General features: G+C 42.8%; 1 protein-coding gene across 1 annotated transcript; it reads right to left on the bottom strand.

Annotated features, from left to right (window-relative positions):
• Nucleotides 1-1,159: 1,159 nt before the first annotated feature.
• Nucleotides 1,160-20,472, bottom strand: LOC139912826 (transcription factor 7-like 1-B). The gene is made up of 12 exons (XM_071900737.2): nucleotides 19,516-20,472; nucleotides 19,291-19,360; nucleotides 18,989-19,134; nucleotides 8,074-8,157; nucleotides 5,871-5,988; nucleotides 5,661-5,754; nucleotides 5,405-5,491; nucleotides 5,184-5,300; nucleotides 4,593-4,758; nucleotides 3,911-4,018; nucleotides 3,679-3,733; nucleotides 1,160-1,891 (listed from the first exon to the last, which is right to left on the bottom strand). The coding sequence occupies exons 1-12, from the start codon at nucleotides 19,699-19,701 to the stop codon at nucleotides 1,278-1,280; spliced, it is 1,845 nt and encodes a 614-aa protein (XP_071756838.1). The 5' UTR covers nucleotides 19,702-20,472; the 3' UTR covers nucleotides 1,160-1,277.
• Between the last annotated feature and the right edge of the window lie 748 nt (nucleotides 20,473-21,220).

Here is a 21,220-nt window from a genome sequence, read left to right as displayed (position 1 = left end):
CAGGGGGGGACACTGCTACAGGCACAGTTCAGGACAAATCCCAAAACACCATTCCCAGAAAAAACACATTACACACTATAATATAATTTAGCGTACAACATCATGATCTCGTTTCAAAGCCAGATCTTCCTGGCTCCCCTCTTACCAGGATTAGGCAATCTGTGTCTGGGAAGCCACCAGGAGCTTTCTGTTTTTCAGAAATGCCATAAAGGCTCGGGGATAAACACACATATTGTGCGTCTCTGTTCTGCAGAAGTTAATTATATAAGGGCACAGGGTGTAACCTGAGCCGACCAGTGTGTATGTATGTGTGAGGGGTGAGCTCAGTAATGCTATGTTACAGGCTGTTTACACATCTCCAGGATCATGGCGTCTGCTGGCAGAGCCGAGGCGGTGAACACGGATCTTACTGTGGTTTGACAGGGAGGTGAAACTTTCTAACCATCGCTCTATCTCTAAATACACGCAGCCGCTGCTGAGGTCACATCATGATACATGCGGGCTGTCTAACTCTGGGTTTTGTCAATGGTCTGCATGCATGTGTGTGTAGGCATGCAGACACACACACATACACAATGACTCTGTGGTCCAGACTAATGAGCTGTAATTGCTGGTTCTCCTTGAGCAGGCAAGAATCCCTGGCCTAACTAAAGCTCTCCTCGCTCTCTCTCTCTCTTACACACACACACACACACACACACACACACACACACAGACCTGCAAGGCTAAGAGAGGCAGGGCGTTTTAGTTGATGCGTGCTGACCGCAAGACTCCCAAAAAAAAAAAACACAAACAGCACTTGTCAGAACTCAATGAATATTTATTAACACAGTGGGGAGGGGCTTTATGAAACCAGAAAATGAAAATAGATCTACACTCATTACTACCAACAAAAAGCATATTAAACAAATCCTTACGCCACATTGTTTTTCCATTAAAAAGTAGGTAAGTTGAACGAAATGAGAAAAGGTGACAATTATGCAAAATAGAGGGCTTACAAAAAATACACTGTTTCATGAAGAAAGTTAGAAAGATGTAGTCAAATATTGACCAATATTTTTTTTCCTTTTCATACTAATATAAAATGTGGTCTATTGTCTATAAAAACGTTTTAAAAAAAGCTTATTTACAGCCGTAAAAAGAGGTAAAAACGAGAAGGTAGAAGTTCACCCTTTAATGAAAATGTTATTTCGTCTCTCACATCGTTCGGGTCAGGATTAAGGGAAAAAGAACGCTGACCCTGGGACTGTAGTTACAGTACGGCGCTCCTGACAGCTTTAGTGATTAGTTCTAGTGACTAGTGAGAGTGGCTGTGATTGGGTTAAGGCACGATGGGAGCTCAGCACTGATTGGTGAACGGAGGTAGGCGGGGCCAACGCGGGAGGTAAGGGGAAGGGACGGGAGAGGAGGGGAGGGGTTTTGCTGCTGGACGAACCCATGTGGGGAGAGTAGGGCGGGTGGGAGGAGGAGGGTGAGGAAGAGGCGGCGGGGTCGGAGGAGGAGGGAGAGGGGGTGGGAGGCCCTGACGTTTTGGTGCTTCGAATGAGAGAGTGAGGGTGGGCGTGGGCGTCCCTGTTGGGCCTGTGAGGCTTGGTGGTGAGGGGCAGAGGCTGAACCTGCTCTGCGTACGGTGAGGTGTGCTCGCTGTGGCAGTGGGAGTGGGAGTGGGAGTGGGAGTGGGAGTGGGAGTGTGTGTGCTCAGTGTGCGTCGGGGCCGGTGCGGCGGGGGAGGCCAGTGCTGTGGTCGGCGTGGCTGGAGAGTCCAGGGAGGAGGCGGGGCTGGCCTGGGACAGGTGTGTGTGTGTCAGGTGGGTGTGTGTGTGGGGCTTCTCCTGAGATCCGGATGGCAGGCAGGGCTTCTTGGGCTGCGGCGAGAAGTGCTCCGCAGGCACTGGGGGGAAAAACAAACACACACACTGATGAGTCCACTGGGAGCTTTCTAAAGCACTTTCAAAAGGAGATGCTGCTTCTTTGAGTTTACTGTGCATTCTCAACTCCTTCAGTGTTATTCCCCTGGTGACGTCCCAATAGCAGTTTGCTTAGTGTGATGCACACCTGGGATGAATGTCGTTCACTTCTGCAAAAAGTCGGTATCTTTTTTAAAGTTTGTATGCATTTGGCAATGACAATTCTTTACTGAATATACTGTAGATTTCCAGAATTGTTTCCCAAACAGCATTAATAATATAAAATATTTAATTATCTAGTACATAAAACTAGATATAATGTTTTTATATTAGTTTTTAAGCATAGCCTTACTAACTACCATCATATATATTTTTTTTATCTTTTAGGGCCTTTTTGCTTTTATTATCAAAAGTAAATAATTGAAGTAGAAACCTAAATATTTTATATTAATATTTATTATTGGTCCAAAGTGTTATGGTTTAACTGTTGCTATAATTGTTAGTACTTTATGAACACATTTTTATGTTTTACGTTCAATTTTTGTTCTTGCAGTTAAAAGAGAGAACTTCAAAGTTCTGTATTTTACAAAAATGTATTGCTGCTGCTGTTTTATCAAACAAAATTAGATTTAAATGTAGATTTACTTCAAGCAATGAGTGTTTATTTTCACATTACCCCATGTGGAATCTCATAGTATGTCAGTACATGTAATACTATAGTCAGGTTGGATAAAGTTATCTTTTGTAAAAATACATGATTCAGACTTCAGTTGAGGATAAAATTACTGTATGTCTTGTCCCTCGCTGATCTTTTCCCTTTGCAGGGAAGCTGTTTTGGACATTTCAGATTGATTCTGATAAAATTTATAATTTTCCAATTTCTGGATCCTTACTTGTCACTACTCTTAAGTTTGTTTGAAAATGTAGACAGTGTTTTCTCCTCCACGGTGTCTTGTATAAATGCTCAATAACATTCCCAAATGTTTCAAAATGTTTACCCCGTTTTGCCATGAAGATCTTTAAAGTTTAATCAAATCTAAATAATTGAAAGTATTCATAATCATTGAAATATTATTTGTTTATTGCAAAACATGTTTATAAAATATAAATATTGGAGCAGTCTCTGATCTAATCTATTCAAATATGATCTAATCTGGTCAAATATTTCACCAGAAGTTAAAAGTATAACTTATAAATGCATGTATGCACTTTCCGTCACGCAAGTTTCCCTTTATAAATCCCAATAAATGAATGAATTGTAATTTTGTGCATGTGAACGTCGTACCCCATTAACTCCCACAATTATCCATGAATGGTTAATGAAATGCCTTGCATAAATATTGATATGCATATAAATATCCTTGTCATTTCATTCTCTTTGTGTGAGAAAATGGCAAAGTTGGAAGTGCTTGTTGGGAGGTGGAGACGAGGCCAGAGGTATTGTTTGGTGGTGATGCTTTTTGGGTTAACTAGAAGGCTTTTAGACTCAAGCAACAAATAAAAGGCCTGGATGTTCCTCTGGGAAATTATCATTAGAAGTCTGTGTAATTTGATATGCAGCATAACGAATTGATTGAAAGGTCATAAGAACATTTTACTTTATTTCACTGCTTTGCCATTGGAGTCGCCATTTCTCAGTGTGTCCAAAATGTGCGACGCATGAGTTTACGTACAATTACATAGAGGTACACACGCTATCAAGCCCCAATTTGTGTGTATGCAACATTTATAAATGATGCTCCTGCTATGAATCATAGAAATATTGTCTTACCTTCTGGCCCAGAGTCAGTCTTGGCAATATCCCTCTTTCTCTTCTTCCGCTTACCCTGCACAAAAACAACCACAGCACATTAGACTCTCCATCTGATATCAACTAACAAAAACATTGTTCAGAATCGGAGCCAAAAAGTACTAGGAGTGACCATGTTTTATCAGCTCTAGTGTGGTGATTACAACATACAACATGTGTATATGTGTGTTATATGTCAGCGGGGTGTACTGACGTAGTTGTCTCTGGCCGACCAGCCGGGGTAGAGCTGGGAGTGGAGCTGTCTCTCCTTGCGAGCCAGGTCGTAGTATTTGGCTTGTTCCTCACGAGACAAAGAGTGCCACTGTTGACAGACCACAGCACACTGTCAGTTAACACAGTGACACAACTGCAGGCTGGATAGCACAACATATATTAACAGATACATAAATCCAGATCCAGATGAAACAAGTACAGATTCTGTAATGTATAGTCCCATGGTGCATTTGGTGTCGATGACATAAAGACATAATTAACGGTCAGTTTATTTGAATATGATCTCTTTATGGCAGCAATGCAAACTAATATATGAAGAACCCTGATGTTCATTCTCTCCTCATGTGACATCACTGAAAAACATTTGCTTTTGAGAAGAGAGCAAAAATCACAGCTGAGATGTTAAGATTTATAAGTAAAATTTTCACAAAGATTAAACATTTACTTCCTTCTGTGATGGGATTGTTCAGTTTTTGGAGCTGTTTTCCCTACTTTTCCAGAGTCAGATGAACTCATGGATGCCTTTTTTATGTCTCACATAAAAGTGTCTCACCCTGACTAACTGACCTGAATTTGGCTCTTGCAAACCATGGCGCCATGGTAAAAACACATGTAGTTGGTTACACACAAACACATAAACACAGACAAGCAAACACACTGACCCGACGTCCCAGTATTTGGTTGATGGCAGCGCTCTCTTTCAGCGTGCACTCAGACACCACCTTGGCCCTCTGTTCCTTCATGTATAACATGAAGGCATTTAGCGGCTTCTTAATGTGAGGCCTCTTCTCCTCTTCCTTCTCCTTCTGGGCTGGCGACACACTCTTCCTACAGCAACACAGGAAAAGAGACACATGCTGAGTACACATGACCGTCGAGTGAAAGTGTGAGAGAGGAGAGTGTGATTATATTTGAGACAGAAAGAAGAGTGAGAAAACCAGAATATTAAAAGGGAGGGGTAAACGATAACAGCATCTGCCTTGTTTCACTTGCCTTATATAGAATGCCTGTCTATGCTGATTTCTTGCTATGTTAAAACACATTTCTAGAATTTGATTATATATCAGTGAAGCCATCTTGGTAGGCAAACAACAGATGTTTGCAATTAAACAACAGCTGCTAGAAATGAAATGCCAGGTGATAGTAATTAGATTGCAGTCATGGCTTATTTATGGAGGAGCTGCATGAAATGGGCGCATTATAAATAAGTAATTCGGGAAAAAATGAGAGAATGAGAGTTTTTTTGTTTTTACCCATGCTGGCCGCCGTCTCTGGGCTCTTGCTTGATTGCTGTGGAGACGATGGCAGGGTGGGGGATAGATGACTGGTGGCTCGGCACCAAGTGGGGGGAGAAGCTACCGGACACCAGGCTGCCAATCAAACACGCATCCATCAGCGTTAAATCCAATATCATGGAGAGCATCATTACCCGGTCACAAAAATAAAACTGATATCTGGTGAAGCGCACACTCACCTCGACATGGAAGCATTCATGGCAAGAGCGGCAGGGTAAGAGTGTCTGAACCCCCCCGCTGCGATAGGGTACATGGACTGGCCCTGCCTACAGAGGTAAAGAGAGAGAGGTAGAGAGAGAGAGAAAGAGAGGGAGTCAAATGGGATGCAACTGAATGAAGGAAGGTCTGCCTGTTGTGTCCAACAGCTACACTGGGGCTGAATGGCAGCGTACACGCATCTGTGTTTGCTTGCATCTGTGTGTGCGTGTTACTCACAGCCATCCGAGGGGGTGTGGGATCTGGGCCATGCCTCCGGGAGAGAGGGGGTAGTAGGGGGAGAGCTCTGCAGGGTGGGGGGTCCGGGAGATACCTGTCCCATGGAGACGCCAATACAGGGTCAGATTCGCAACAATGTTTTGGCTATAGTATAAGTCTTAACGGTTTGTGGATTTGAGAAGAGGGGAGGTGAGACTGTAGTTGGCCTACCTGTGTCAGGAGAGAAGTGAGGAGGAGGCGTCTGAGGGGGGAAGGGGTCCGGGCTGTAGGAAAGCAGCGGGGGTAGGTGGGACATGTGGGGGTGCTGCACCACGGGTACCTTATTAGACTGGGGACACACACAGACAAAGAAAGAGTGGTTACATAAGATGCTATGGTGTCATATCTGTCCACCAGATGTCAGAAATTCCCCTCTCTTTTAGTGTAATAACAACAATGCTTGACCTGGTGTGACATATATGGAGTAAAATCACCGTGGTGTTAAAACACACCCGGAGAATCTATGAGACACACACAAACACACACGCACAGGCATGAAAGTTGCTAGTGCATCTATTTGGGATTAACATTATGTAGCCTGAGCATTCCAGCGTCTGAATGTCTCTGCTGAGGGTGGTAGAGGTCAGGAATGTGTAGTCAGAGGGGGGTGTGTGTGTGTGTAGGGCCTGGGAGGGCCAGGTAACTAGAGTGTAGTGTTTATGTCTACAGCTAGGGTGGGCAACCTGTGTTTGGGACCTACAACCCCCCTGCTACCTCCTACCATGCTCAACAGTCCTCCAATCGCTCGTGTTTGCACAGTAGAGTTAAATTTTGATGTATCCCTGCCCTGTCGACCTTTTGTGCCGACAAAGTGTTAAGGTCATACACACGCATTTAACTGCTGATCAGATAAGCCGGAGTTCATTACAATCAACGGTGAGTCAGGTGTGGGCGGCCACACAAGCAGATGCTTTCCTTCAATTCCTCCCTCACCGCTGCATAATTCACCCAAATTTGTATTGAATGGAAAAAAGTGATGGACGTCGCCATGAAGATTGAACAATCTGTGGATCAATTTGTAGGAGGCAGTTCTGACTTTGCGTCGCTTGAACTCGGTGGTTTCCATGCACCACAGATATAGACTTCAAGATCATATCATTGTACATTATATATTTCACACTGCAGAAAGAAAGATTGAACCCATTTGTCACTGAAGTGAAATATATCTTATTTCTTTTACTCATTTTAACTGAAATAATCATACTGAGCGGTAAGAACTGTCTTCCTTTACATTTAAATTTTAAATATAAATAATCACCATTTGATTTTTAGAATGGCTTGAAAGCAGTCGTATTGATGTGCTTGGTAAATTGGCTGGTAAGAAACCAGGGAAAAATCCTATTATCAGTCTTTCAAAGATTCCATATCTTATTCCATGTTCATCATTATTTTAGTATGCATTTTAGAATATTTAGCTGTATTTTAGAATACTTATTTGCATTATATTAGTCTCCCCAAATATGCAGATTTCATATTTAATTATGAATATTGAATGAGCAGTTTATCCCATAGAGACAGTGCATAAAATAGGCCACGCCCATCGTGGGGGAAACTGCTGCACCGCTTTCCATTCACCTTGTGTGACTGAATGCACATCATTGTCATTATTCCTCAAATTAAACATGCCTAAAAGCTGTTGTGTGGTGGGCTTCACAGCCAACAAATTTAAAAACCGTTTTTCGTGCTCCCGAGCAAAACAAGGGAGCCGTTAAGAAGAAAAATGTGGATCCAGGCCGTAAGGAGAGAGGCGCTGACAGTGGTACATGGTAGAAGAGGGGGGGAAACTTTGGCACCCTGAGACTAAGTACACTTATAATGTGGCCAGCATCTTGTCACTGGTCAGTAACTTACCAGTAATTATCTAGTTATATTCTTGTAAGATAACCTGAATGTTAAAATGTGTTTTAAAGCTACCATGCTGTCCTAACAATAGGTTGCTACTAAGCTAACATTACTGAGCCACTTCCTATAAAACAAATAATTCTTTGACATGCTTGTCTACTCGAAAACAGGAAAAACCTTGTCAGGCTGTCCATATCTGTTAAGATTTCCTCCCGATCGCCGCTTTTGCCGGTTTGTTAGCGATATTGTTTTCCCCCATGGTGGGCGTGGCTTTCAAAGTATGATGCGCTCTGCAGTGTGTCTATGCTTGCATGATTCTGGTTGCAAGTAGTCAGAAGGGAGAGGAAGGAGTCAAGGCAAGCAGAAAGCACTGTGTGTATGCATCTCCTGCATGGCTGTGATGGTCCCAGTGTTGACAGGCATACCACTCTCCCACTGCAAGGCTATCAAACCTACTGTCCGCTGTACCGCCTCCGCCATTAAACAATGAAGACGGTTCAGTTTGCCTGTGCATGGTTGAACGGAGTCTTACCAGGTGGGTAGGAGTGGGGGAGCGATGGTCTTTGAGAGCCGCTGTTCCCGGGACATCTAGCAGAGGCCACTGCATCTGCAAGTACTGTAGAGATGGAGGAAGGGAAGCAGGAGGGGGAGAGAGGGAGGGAGGGAGGGGGTGAAGGGCTGTTAGTCAAATTACAACACGTATCCCACTGACAACCATAAGACCACAGACAGAGGAGGGTTCCCACTGTGGCCCTAATGTGAAATTCCATGACTTTCCATAAGTCTGAGTGCTTCCATGTCCTACAGGTTTTATTCCTTGCTGGTTTGTTAATGTTTTTCTAAAGGGGTGAAAAGTCTGGTTTCCACTGCACTTGGCCTGAAAACCACCATCTAATGCTGTGTGTAATGACTGTGTGAAACAACTTGTAATATATTTTGCTATATTCCTGTAAAGTGACCCATTTGGATAATTCCTTGACATTTCCTGGCTTCCGCAAAAAAACATCATCAGAAATTCCACGACCCTTTATTAAGACCACTGCACTTTTCCGTCTGAGGAAGTGGATGAGCGTGGAGGAATGGGCAGAAGAAGAGGAAGGGCTGATGGTTGGGGACAACAGGTTGAAGACGCGCAGCTGGATGGGGAGAGAGGGAGGGAAGGAAGAGGGGAGACACAGTTGGGAGGAAGAACTGCTCAGGCTAAGCCGGGGGGGGGGGGGGGGGGGGGGGGGGGGGGCTTTGGAAGAGACACTGACATGGGGGAATAAACACACACACACACACACACACATAACTGTATCAAAAAGTCTCCAGCTGCAGAGATAGGCTAAGGCATACACTGCTCTGGTTAACCAACCATACACTCAAAATAACATGGCCGATTAATTAGGGCAGATTACGTCTTTTCTAAACAATCAGAAAAGGGCAATTACTGCTCTTTGGTGTTGAAAAATAATGGCGCTCCCTGATGCAGTTCACAGGAACGGTCATAATATTTACGCAGAATGTTTCTGTAGTGTGAGTTTCACATGGTTTTGACTGGAAGAAGACTGGAAGTTAGCCACCTACTAGCCGCCTGCAAGCACTAATTGATTCTTTCATTCAATGCATTTGCCTCAGTTACTTTGGTTTCTATGTCCTCTTGTACTACGCCCCTCTCTCTCCACTGACACATGACTATCTTCCTCCTCTGCACAGAGAAAGTCAAGTTTGCTTAATTAACTTGTAGTGCTGCAGGTCCAAACTATAGCTGGCAGTTTTTTAATCCATAATTGCTCTATAGCACAATATTTGCATGGGAAGAGAGTGAATATTAATTCAATATTTAGTTAGATAAATGTAAAATCAATTGCCTATAGTGGAGTAAATGAAGTATTTTGTATGAGCTACAGCAGCATGCCTCGGGACAAGAACAGCAGACATGAGCCTATTTCGCAATTCCTTTTATACCCCAGACATCACCAGAAGCTTATGCTGTAAAATGTTTCATTCTACTGTTTACAGGTCTAGATATTAATTTGTCTTTGATAAGCCTTATCTGAGATGCTGACTGGAAATTATGTTGGCTTTATCTGACGAGGAAAAACTTAATGAACCATTAGCTCTCGCCTAGTTATTGCTGAGTGGGCAATTTTAGACTAAGCAGAACTTCCTGAATGCTCTACCTCAGTGTCCGGCATCAGAATTCTTTGCATGTGACCTGAATTAAAATCATAAAACATGAATCACACTCAAGGCCCACAAGCAGGATCTGCCTATAAATTTGGATCTGGCCTGTGTATAAACCTGGATTATCAGTTCATTTGAGATGTTCTAGTTGTAGCCGCAGTTAGTCAAATTTCAAGTGCTAGTTGCCACACATGGCACACACTATTGCACGCTGCTTCCTGAAACGATGGAGTGGATACCTCTTTACCAACTATAAATAAAAGCCTTTGTGTCCCATTTGCCATGAAAGCTTGTTGAATTTGAAGATGTACCTTTTCACACAGACATATGCTATAACAGCCAGTAGGCCTCTCTGCCAGCCCGAAATCACAACTTTCAAAATGTAAAACAATATTTGATAGGTTAATATGTAAGGGGAAAGGACATTACTGAGCTTGAATTTTAACTGTCAGGTAAGAACTGAATGCATTACAGTACAGCCCTTCAGCCCAGACACAATACTACAGCTTTACCCTCAGGCCCCCATGTGCTGAGCATGTTGGAAAGCCCTCATTTGTGTGAAAAAAATGTTCTCTGCATGAGGAGGATGAACAAATCATCCCCCAGGTCCTGTCTGACAGGAACGTCCACTCCTCGACTCAAAGGACTGATGAACTTGCATTAAAGAAACAATGCCAAGTGTTTGGCGGGAACAAACGGGTCAGAGAACAATCTACTGGCTTACGATAAAATACCATGCAGCCAATGATGTGTCACAAAATGTCTGGACTCGGGCTATATAGCAGTTATATGGGACATGTAGAAACATGGTCAAGAAATTAATTGCAGGCTATACAAAAATTGATTTGTTATGTTATTTTAGGCTTTATATTAAGCAGCCAATAATTTCTGGGTTATACATTTGCTTTGTTCAATTAAACACTTTTTAAACACATTTTTTCAATGTGGCCATAACTGAGATCAATTTAGATATCCCCTTTCACAAACTGATAGCATCATCTTTAAAGCTAAAATTGTTTTGTCATTAATATGTACACAAATTTTGTTGCTGACTATATTGTTGCCAGTAATGAGGACAGTCAGATATCACTGCCAATATCACTATCAATGTAAAAATTCACATGATTCCTTGTCTGGAAATATTGTGAACATGAACAACTCTCCCTCAAACTTCAAAACCAGAACTAATACTTGAACCTGTGAAGGAATCTTCCCCTATTTATTTTATGTAGAGCAGGTCAAGATTTTTATTTTGAGAAAAATACTGGTTAAGTATGTATTTTCAAGTAGGCTAAAGGTGATGTGAGAGCACCCGGGGGGGATAGTCTGGGGTTAAAGGTGCATTTTCCGGTTTAGAATTGATAATGTTACCACAAGATGAAGATCATTTGAATATCTAAAAAAAATCGAATAATATACGTCCATCACATTTCAATGGAATCAAATCGTAGTTCCTTGGTTTGTGGCTTTGGAAACAGCACAGTGTTTCCTTTACATTCATTTAGTTAGGTGCAAAGAGACTTCACCTGTGTTTCAACTGGCATGAGGGTGAGTGGATAACGACTGAATTTTCATTTTTGGCTGAACTATTCCTTTAAGCATATTTCTCCAAAGTCATAGTCATGTGAAAAAAGGGGGTGGAGGTGGCTGACAATAGATGTCTGCGGCTTTCCACGTAGTATGTAGTGAATGTAGACACACACACACACACACACACACACACACACACACACACACACACACACACTCTTGCTTAAAGCCTTGCTTTGCCAGTCTGCAGGGCTTCACTGGCAGAGGTGAACGTGCCAAATACAAGGAAGTTTAGATAAGAGGGCTAAAAATGGCCACCCTATCATGGTATTATGGCAGTTAGAGATGGGGAGAGGGGAAAGGAGAAAGAGAGGGACGGGAAGAGAAAAGGGGATAAGAGCAAGAGAAGGAGAGGGAGCTAAAGTGAACTGGAGACAGAAATAAAAAGCCTGCCACAACATTTTCAACACACACTCTCACTTGATTCACTCTAAGCAAAAACACTCTCAGTAGATTCTTCATTAAAGATTTTATCACTGCTGTGTGATTTTGGTTTCATGACAGCCAGCTTCCACTGAAACTTAAATTGCTTTGACAAATCAGTCGAGTGTGAGAGGTGGTTGTTTAAAACAGTTTGCCAAACAATAGTGATGACAAGCTATGTTTTATTAAGTAATCTGACAGCTGGACTACTTCCTCCAATTGATTCTCACAGCTTTGGATGAAATTTCTTGAAACAATTTATCCCATTGGTGAGATCTTTGGAAAAACCGTTATGAAGCTCGAAGATAACTTTGGAGAACCTAAATCTTTAATTTTCTAAATTTTATACAATTAGCATACATGGGCTGACATGCTTTGCAAATGCACAAAATGTATGAGGACTTTTCAGATGCTGATTATACACATATATGAATTTGTGCACAGGGTTTATTACTACTGACACAAAGACTAAAGCAAACATTTCCTAAGAATTTATCTGATTTACAGTAGTAATTCATTATCAATGACTACTATAGGAAAGGCCTAGTATTACATGAACCTGCAATTTGTGGCTTTGTAATGTAATGTAATGCAGTGTAATTATTGTGCTCTGTGGGGTTCATTGAACATAATCATGACAGGAACCCAACCCTGTGGTTAACCTGAAAATACCGGAGTATGTGGGTAGTGTGGTTATTGCTGCAGCCCTAAACAGGACATCGCAATCTTAGATAACAGGTAAGATACCAGTTAAATGTTGTTCACTTCCTCCATGTTTACATTCTTGCTGTTGTTCAGACTGAAAAGGCAGTGGTCTCGCAACAAGAAGAACAGGACACTCTTGAGGGGGTGGAGGTTTGGGGGGGGGCTGGGGGGGGGTACTTCCCAGCAACACAGACACACACACACACACAGACACTTACACGAGTACATGAGCATGCACACACAGGAGCAGGAGAAGTCATGGACAAGGGCCCTATTGTGTAGTAGGTCAAATGAAAATCATAATGAGCACCGCAGGAACAAATTAAGATTGGAGAGATTCTGTTTGCTTGCTCAGTGTGTGTGTGTGTGTGTGTGTGCATGCTTTAGGTCTTGAGTGAGAGAGACAAAGGACAGAGTCCAAAAAGTATGCCTACGCCCAACCCCCATTCCTCACACATATACACCCTACCAGCCCCCAAACCACTGGGGTCCCACTGTTGACCAAGCTGTCTGAAATGGGGAACCCTCTCCCAGACACAGACACACACACACACACATACATACACAGAGCCCCCCATTTAGAAAGCCCAGAGAAAAAGGAGGCCTTTGGTGCTCACTCAACTGTGAGTGACGTCAACAGACTCACAACTCTCACCTCTGACCTCAAGCGAGAGGAGAGGAGAGGAGAGGGCCAGGGGCGTATCCCCCGATGTCTCCTCACCTCTCCTCTCCTATGCCTCCTTGCCCCTGCCCTCCGCCTCCTCACTGACTGCCAAGTGAAAGTGTGTGTATGAGTGTATCCATTCATAATCATGCTGTTCTAATCTGCTCCAAATGACTAGGCTAGTAACAATAAGACAACTGCATTATTAACATAAAGCAATATTTGGAGGCTTATCATAGGGATGGGAAAGTCACCACCTTTACTGCCATAAAAGCGATGTTTTGCCGCTAAATGTTACCACAAGCTCAATGCTGCTATGTAATTTGAAATAATGTAATTAATCTGTTAAGTGTACCTATCCATAACCGAAAACTCAATGGGAGAATCTTTTTGTCTCCGACCTCCAATGGTTTATTTTTCATGCAATTTTCAAGGCAGACGCTTAAGTACACTGTGCACTCTTGCAACTTTAATGACCAACCCGCTTAAAAATCTCCTCCTTATTAATCTCAGTAAAAACACATTGCTTAGGCTTTATGCTAATCAACATAACTGAGATTTTATTCAGCATCACCGATGCTTCCTACTACTGCTTAGCCAAGTAAAAAAGTTTCATCTTTTTTGTTAGGAACATGATAACAGATCTAACACCACAGCTCCTACTTCTCGTGCCGATTTACCTTGCCCCAGTCTGGATTTGTTTTTGCAAATTTCGTCACAGCATCTTTGGGACACAGCATCATCCTCCAGTCCCTATAGCTGTTGTTACACACAGAGAGGCCATAAGTCTTTGCTTGCTCTCTATTGCGAATAGTTTTATGTTACTGACCATTTTAAGTGTTTAGCCTCTTGTGAAAAAACCCTCCCTTGATCCACAAGTCCTTAATAATGATGAACCTATTTAAATGTGATCTTTAACTTTTGGAGGATATTGTATGAAAACAGCAATTGAAGATGGTGCAGAGAAGTAGTACTTTTAAAAATTCAGCCTAACTTTTGTATACATAGTACTGAAAAATGGCTACTCATGATCTGATGAATAACATCTCAATGACAATACTATTCTAATTGATAGATTGAGAAATTGGGTTTGTAGCTCTGGGACTTCCCTGGACTGGTTCTCTTCTTCCATGAAAATGTTTAGTCTCTATTAGGTAATTATGGATCTGATGCTTCAGTGATTATGTGTAGTGTGCCTCAGGGTTCAGTTCTTAGGCCAAAACTTTATATACGTTAGTCCTTAGCCAAATAATTTGTCAGCTTACCATCTCCTTTCATTGCTATGCTGACAATCCTCCACTTTATCTCTCCGTTAAACCTAACAACCGCAGCAAGCAGGCAGTATTACACAAGTGACACAAAGTGATTTTGAAGTTCCATACCTCATCTAAAAATGTAAACTTTGAACAAACAAAAAGACAAAAAGGTTTGGGTCAGTCATGGCACTAACAACATTATAATAACATCATTAATCAATATTACCATTTTAATGACAATTTAGCCTGTATGCTAGCAGCTACATTCCAACAGAAAAAGAAAAAAAAAGAAAGAAAGAAAGGGAAAAAAACAGCTGCTGTGTCAGTAACTTTCCCTACCCCGTTTTAAGCCTCCTCATACTGCGGTACAGCATTAATAAGGATACGGTTGCAACTCCACCCACGAGTTACTGTCTTTTGGCTTTACTCTAATATTTTTGCACACTCGAGACACACACACACACACCTACAGGATCAGAGGTCTATTCAGTCTTGTACCCTCATACTGTTACCCTGTCCAGTTACTCTATATGTCCTGTACATGAAATTTTCTCATATAATCATACTATCTCCAGCTCCTCTTACGGCTCTGCTACAGACAAGCATGCATACACACATGTGCACACCTCCCCCTACCACTGCATAAAACTCCTTGACATATGCTACCCCCTGCCTAGACAAACACACACAGACACACACACATGCAACACACCAGTATGTGCACATGAGGCCACACACACGCACACAAAATCCCGTCTTGTAGAAATACACACACATACACACAGCAACCCCCGCAACCCACCCTCAACCCGTCCCCCATTCCGAGGCCCTAGGAAGCTCTGGCTGTGAGTGCTAACTGAAACCAGCTGTTAGAAATACCAGAAAAATCAATGCACACACACACACACACACGTACATACACACACACACACCCCTGCACAATCAGGGTTTATTACTGAGGGAAGTATGAAGTCACTGTGTGACTAGAGGCAAAAGTTATTGGGCCTACTGCTGTTTACAAAACACTCTGCACAGCGCACACATAAACGTCATATCCAAGACAAAGGGCTGGGGAAGGGAGCGGGGCAATACAGAAAAAGGGCAAGAAGGTGGAAAAACCAGGGGAAACAGAGTCTTCACTTGAAATGAACTAGCTAGCTCTCAGTCTGTAAAACCTGAAATCCTGACAGATAAATTCTTCCTCTACTCTGTTTTTTGACTTCTGGAGATGTTTGGTCTAGATAAACTCAAGATTACGCTATTCAATGCACGTAAGAAGTAGTAGGGCAAATATTCAACATAAGACACAAAGACCAAATACTGTCAATTTAGCCAAGTATAACAGGAAAATAGCTGGTGTCTTATGACTGCGTTAGCAGAAGAGCTTGTCAGTGGTTGTGACTGAATGTAACCTTTGAGTCTAAGACCTACAGAGGATACTCAGGGCATTGTCATAGGGACAACCACAGACACAAGGTTAGTGTGAGTTCCTCGTCTGTTATACCAGTGTGCTCAGGTTGTTGAATATGCAGCATGTGTGTTTCATTTCCCAGCCTAAACTCGCTGTGTGTCCTGTGTATTCGTTTTCAGAATGTAAGCTTTGTTGTGAAATAAGAGTCTGCGCCTGAGTGTGTGTGTATTAAGGTTGTTTTTGACAGGTCATTCTCCTGGTATTTTAAGACCTTGGAGACAATGTCGAGTAAACAGAGGAATTCTGGGATTGTCCTGCCTTGCTGAAAGGGGCTAACTTAAACAAACACGGCCACCTTTACACACACACAGACACACACACACACGTGAACATACACACAGATGGTCAGCCTTGTCAACATAAACCTTTTTAACAAGAGAGAAAGAGAAAATAAAGAGAGAGGCCCACCATCTCTACCATGATCAACACTGTGCATACACATACCAGATAACTTATCTCTCCTCAGCTCCCCTCCTGCCATTCACTGCTGCTCAGGGGTGACACTGGTATGCGTGTCTGTATGTGTGTGTGTGTGCATGAGCAAAGTGAAAAGTCAGCAGACTTCTGAGGCACGTTTGTTGTTCTTTAAACACTCCTCATGACCACCTCTCTCCTTTAGCGTTGATGACACAACTGCGCATAAAAAAAGGCAGGTTCACCACATCGGTTAACCAAGAAGCCAATAAAAAGAGGTTTTAAATGAGCACAACTAGAACCAAAATATTACTGTCTCTAAGGAACATTATAAGGAAAACATCTACTAAAAAAACAGAATACTCCTAAATTATTCCAATCATCTTAACAGTTCAAGTAATCTGCCAATATCAAAGATTGTCTTCCAAAAGACAAAAAAAAAAAACTAAAAAAGAAAACCAACTTTTTAAGACTCAATCTGTGATGGTACCATGACTGAATTGAAGATTTAGGCTACTTCATGGATTCATTGAATTTTTTTATTTTGTTTACAGATTAACACAAAACATCTCCACAAAGTCACCACTAAAAATGAACCAGACAGGTTGTCTCTACATGCCGTCTGGCCTGCCTGCCTTCTGCTTCCTGCACTGGGTAGATGAGTACAGTAAACACCCTGTGTTATGGTTCAGCTAGCGTCCAGCTAACGATAGTTTGTTTACCTCGCCTTCAGACTGGCAGGCGCATCTCCTGCACTCTCTCTCTCTTTCTCTCTCACACACACCTAACACTCTTACTGAGGAGGCTGAAAAGTACACAAAGTCCCTATTGTGCTAAGAGAAATGTGAGGGAGGAAGGGTAGAGAGGGCTGCTGCTGGAGAGGGAAGAGTAAGAACCACTATGTTGACTCCAGACAACATGCAGTCTGAGCACTGCATTGGCCCTTCAGTGGCTCAGCAGAAACTGAACACAAAAATATGTACAAGTCAGACACATACTGGAAGGCTATAAGTCCTCCCTGTGTGTGTGTGTGTGTGTGTGCTCGTGTTGCATATGTCTGGGGATGCTGTGGGCAGTGTGTTAGTATAATGAGCTGTAACGATCCCCCTGCGGAGCCATGCATTAGAACCATTCAGAGCCGTCTAATGACAACAATGACCCATTAACACATGGGGAGGGCATTACAAAGCTGAAGAATGCAGGTGTTTGTGTGAGTGTGTGTTTAGCCTACATGTGTCTCTAGGCTAAGTCCACAATGGAAAGACTTTCAAAACAAATCAGAGAGAAATCTCCAATCTCTGTGTCACTGGGCAATCAGTAGGCCTGAAAACTCCAAAAATTAGCCAAGATGCGGCCTTGATATGATCACATTCTAATTTTCACCCATATGGAGATTGGGAGTATTGTCATTTAATCTATGAGCTGAATACATTTCTTGCCCCCAAAAGACCTATTCAGAGTCCATTCATAGTCATCTTTGCCGTTGCACTGAATACAATAGTTTCCCCTCACAAACCAAACAAAAAGTTGAAAACGACCCCTCATTTGAATTACAATTTACTTATTTAACTTATTCAGAGCACCTAACAATAAGTGAGCAGGTACAGTTCAATGTCAAGCTAATGGCCACCATGACAAGATATGTGGCTGTTGATAGACACACGTTGGCTGTTGCAGGGATCAAACCTTCAGCCTCTCTGTTATGTTTTACTCCATGGAAGAATCCAGTTGGACAATTGCCTACCAAGTACAGACCACTCCAAAATGTCTGAAAGCGTACTGCTTATATAGCCTCAGTACACCTCTGTGCTTGTAGTATACTCATGCATTCTCAAGTGTGTGCTGCAAAAACTTTTTTTCTTTAAATAATCCTGATCGGTTCTTCCCTACTGTGCTTACAAGCAACATTTTTTTTAATTAGTAGCCATAAATGTCATTGTATGTCTTTAAGTCATCACTCAACAGCCCTACAATCCAAGGCTTTAGGACTGTAGACTTGGGCAACACACTGCCAATCCCACTGTGTAACTCCCAGCTAAGGCAGCTAATCTGCTGCTCACTGGAAGTTACAGTGTAACACAGTCCCAGCCATGATGAGAGAGGTACTAGTCAGCCACATTCCTGCTGCAGGCAGGCAGCTTCAACAGGGGACTGTGTCCAGGCCTGTCTAGCCCTGTACCATCACACACAGCCTTATCATAACAGGCTGCTGGCAGCTCACACACACACATTCGCACACGCACACACACCCCTAATCAAATTCAACACCACAAAGCGCACAAAACACAGACAGTTTTCAAGACAATGGTGTGTGAGTGGCATCCAGGTCTCAATTTGCAAAACAATATCCCGCAAATGTAAAGCAGCCAGCTAGAACCTGTTGCTGTCTATTGGGCCAGCCCAGTGTTTGCCACTGTGAACAAATGAATGTGCTTGACGTCAGCCTTGGTGTCTCATAAACTTCTGCCTCAGCCACAGCACAGCGTTGCTCCAGAAGCCAAACAGCCACACCTCTGCACATGAAATCGGAGGCTCGCTGCAAAGCTCTGCTAGAAAGCGAAGCACAAACATGTGAGGAGCTAACCTCTACACAAAAGAGGGTGCTATGTTACATTCCCAATGCGCGGATGCACACAATAGGCCACACACTTCACTAACACAGAAACACAAGCTGTAGGTGTTTGTCTTTGAGGCTGAGACCTATCATCAGTTAACCTCTAGTGTGTGTGTGTGTGTGTGTGTGTGTGTGTCTTACCGTCCTGGCACTTGGTGTGAGAGCTCCATTGGCGAGGTAGGGGTTACCAAGGTTACTGAGGTTAGCAAGGTCTGGGATCATGAGGAAGGGATAGCCGGCATATGGAGAGGGTTTGAAGAGCCCTCCATCCTGCTGTCTCCTCAACGCTATGGAAAAGTAAAAGTATTATATTTGTCTGTGTGCCCCTTTACTCTCAAAGGAAATGTTGCATTTACTTGTTGTAAAAGACCATGAGAGGTGATTGAGAGAGAGAAAAAGAGAAGCACTGCTAGGATTCCCAATAATTCCAAAGTGATCATTACCTTCTACAAAGAGCTCTCTCTGTCTGGCATAGCTCTCCAAATCTGGTCTGGGCTGAGGGCGTCTGTCTGCCTGCACATAAACCATACGCACAAACATAAACAGTCAGACCATAGATAGTGAAAACACACACAGAAAAAGTGTGCCATGTCACCTTTACCGGGGATATCGTGTTATAGAGGCGTTAGCAGGTGGAGAAAAGTTGATACGCGGTCCACTTAACTTACCTCGGAGTCAGACGAGCTGCTGTTGTTCTCAGACTCGTTGACCAGAGAGGACTTGACATCGTCCAGATCCCGCTCAGCAGACACATTTTCCGAAATCTTCTCCTCCTGCTCCCCTTCATCTTTGAAAGAAATGAGTTCATCGTTTGCTCCCAGGTCATCTCCTCCACCCCCGTTCAGCTGCGGCATGTTGGGACTTCCAAAATTTAGCTAACGTTAGCTATAACAGCTACACTGTTGTGTTAAGCTAGACCAAGACGTAACGTTAGTGGCAGACTACCACTTTCTAAACATCCAGCAAGACCGTAAAGCCTTGGAAAAATATTTAACTAGCGGTCTACCGAAAGAGTCCAACGCATCACAGCTAGCTAAGTTAGCTAACGTTAATTGTTGATGTTACCCAAAACAACACTGCCTAAACTAGCTAGCCAGCTAGCTAGCTAACTAACGTTACACAGCGCTCAGTGACGGCTCATTTTGTAGCTCTGAATTCCTGAGGTCGGGCAGCAGAAAGTCCTCCTTGGAGCGGCTCTGCACGGAGAAAAAGGTCGATGTAACACAGAACATGGAAAATACAAATCCAGGCAGTAAAATCCACACGTTGTAGTTGTTGTCTTGTTTGTTCTGTAGCAATTCAGTCACGAAATATAATCAAACTGAAAGGAAAATGACAACAATAAAACCGAGCGAAACCATAGGTCCGTGCGCACCCACCAACGGAAAAAAGTTTGGGTCCCCCCCCCCCACCCTTAGTGCAATGTGTCCGGAGCAAAAAGTAAAGGCCCTATTTAGCGTTACTTATTTACTTATTTCCCCCGTCGTTAGTCCAATTTGTACGATGCATAACATCCATTGACGGCGTTTTAAAGTGGTCGTTTCCGCATATTAAAGTCTTTGCTGATTCAAGAAGTTTTCTTGTTGCTTGCGGTGCGGAGGCGTGGGAAACGGAGGGCCGGTTGGTGTTCCTGAAGTGGAGTGGAAGGAAAAGCCAGGGCCGTCGGAGTACACTGGGGGGAGGAGTGGGACTCTTCACCGACCCAGGATCAGTTTAGCGCGCAAACACGGAGGGTTTTTTTTACACATTCAACCAGCGGCTGAACTGATTCTCGACCAGGCACAACAAGTTGATCCCACTTCTTCGCGAAAGAGACAGAGGGGGAGGAGGGAGGGAGGAGTTTGGATGGAAAAACGACCCTTTTTAGACCTTAAAGGAACAGCTTCATTAGTTTTTTTTCTGACCTCATGACCTAAGGAAAAGAGTCCAGGCCCAAGTCCCAAGGCAAGGGCCAGGGTGTATTCCAGGGGAGTCAATTCACAAAACCCATAGGTATGTCAAACCCCCTGCATTTAATATAATTGGTCACCAAAACTTATTTAAAACCACTAAATTCCACTAAATCTCTGAGGACACAGTAGAGCAACAAGTGATAACTGACATGATGTTATTGTTTGGTCAATGTGACAAAGTACTGGTCCTGAATGCTCATTGATATTTTTTTTAGATGTGGCTTCTGTTTAGATTTCTATCAATTTTTGCTGTATTTTTGCTCTCCATTATGATAAAAACTACAAGATCAAATTTGGGACTCATTTTTTAGGTATAGCAATCGCAACACACAAACATAGATTCAACTTATGATCATATTTAAACTATAACTAAAACTCTAATCATTATAGATGGTCATCTGGTGCTTCTCACATGTAGCTG

This window comes from Centroberyx gerrardi, chromosome 2 (assembly GCF_048128805.1).
Source record: "Centroberyx gerrardi isolate f3 chromosome 2, fCenGer3.hap1.cur.20231027, whole genome shotgun sequence".
NCBI lineage: Eukaryota > Metazoa > Chordata > Actinopteri > Beryciformes > Berycidae > Centroberyx > Centroberyx gerrardi.
This window is presented reverse-complemented; position numbering and strand designations above follow the sequence as displayed.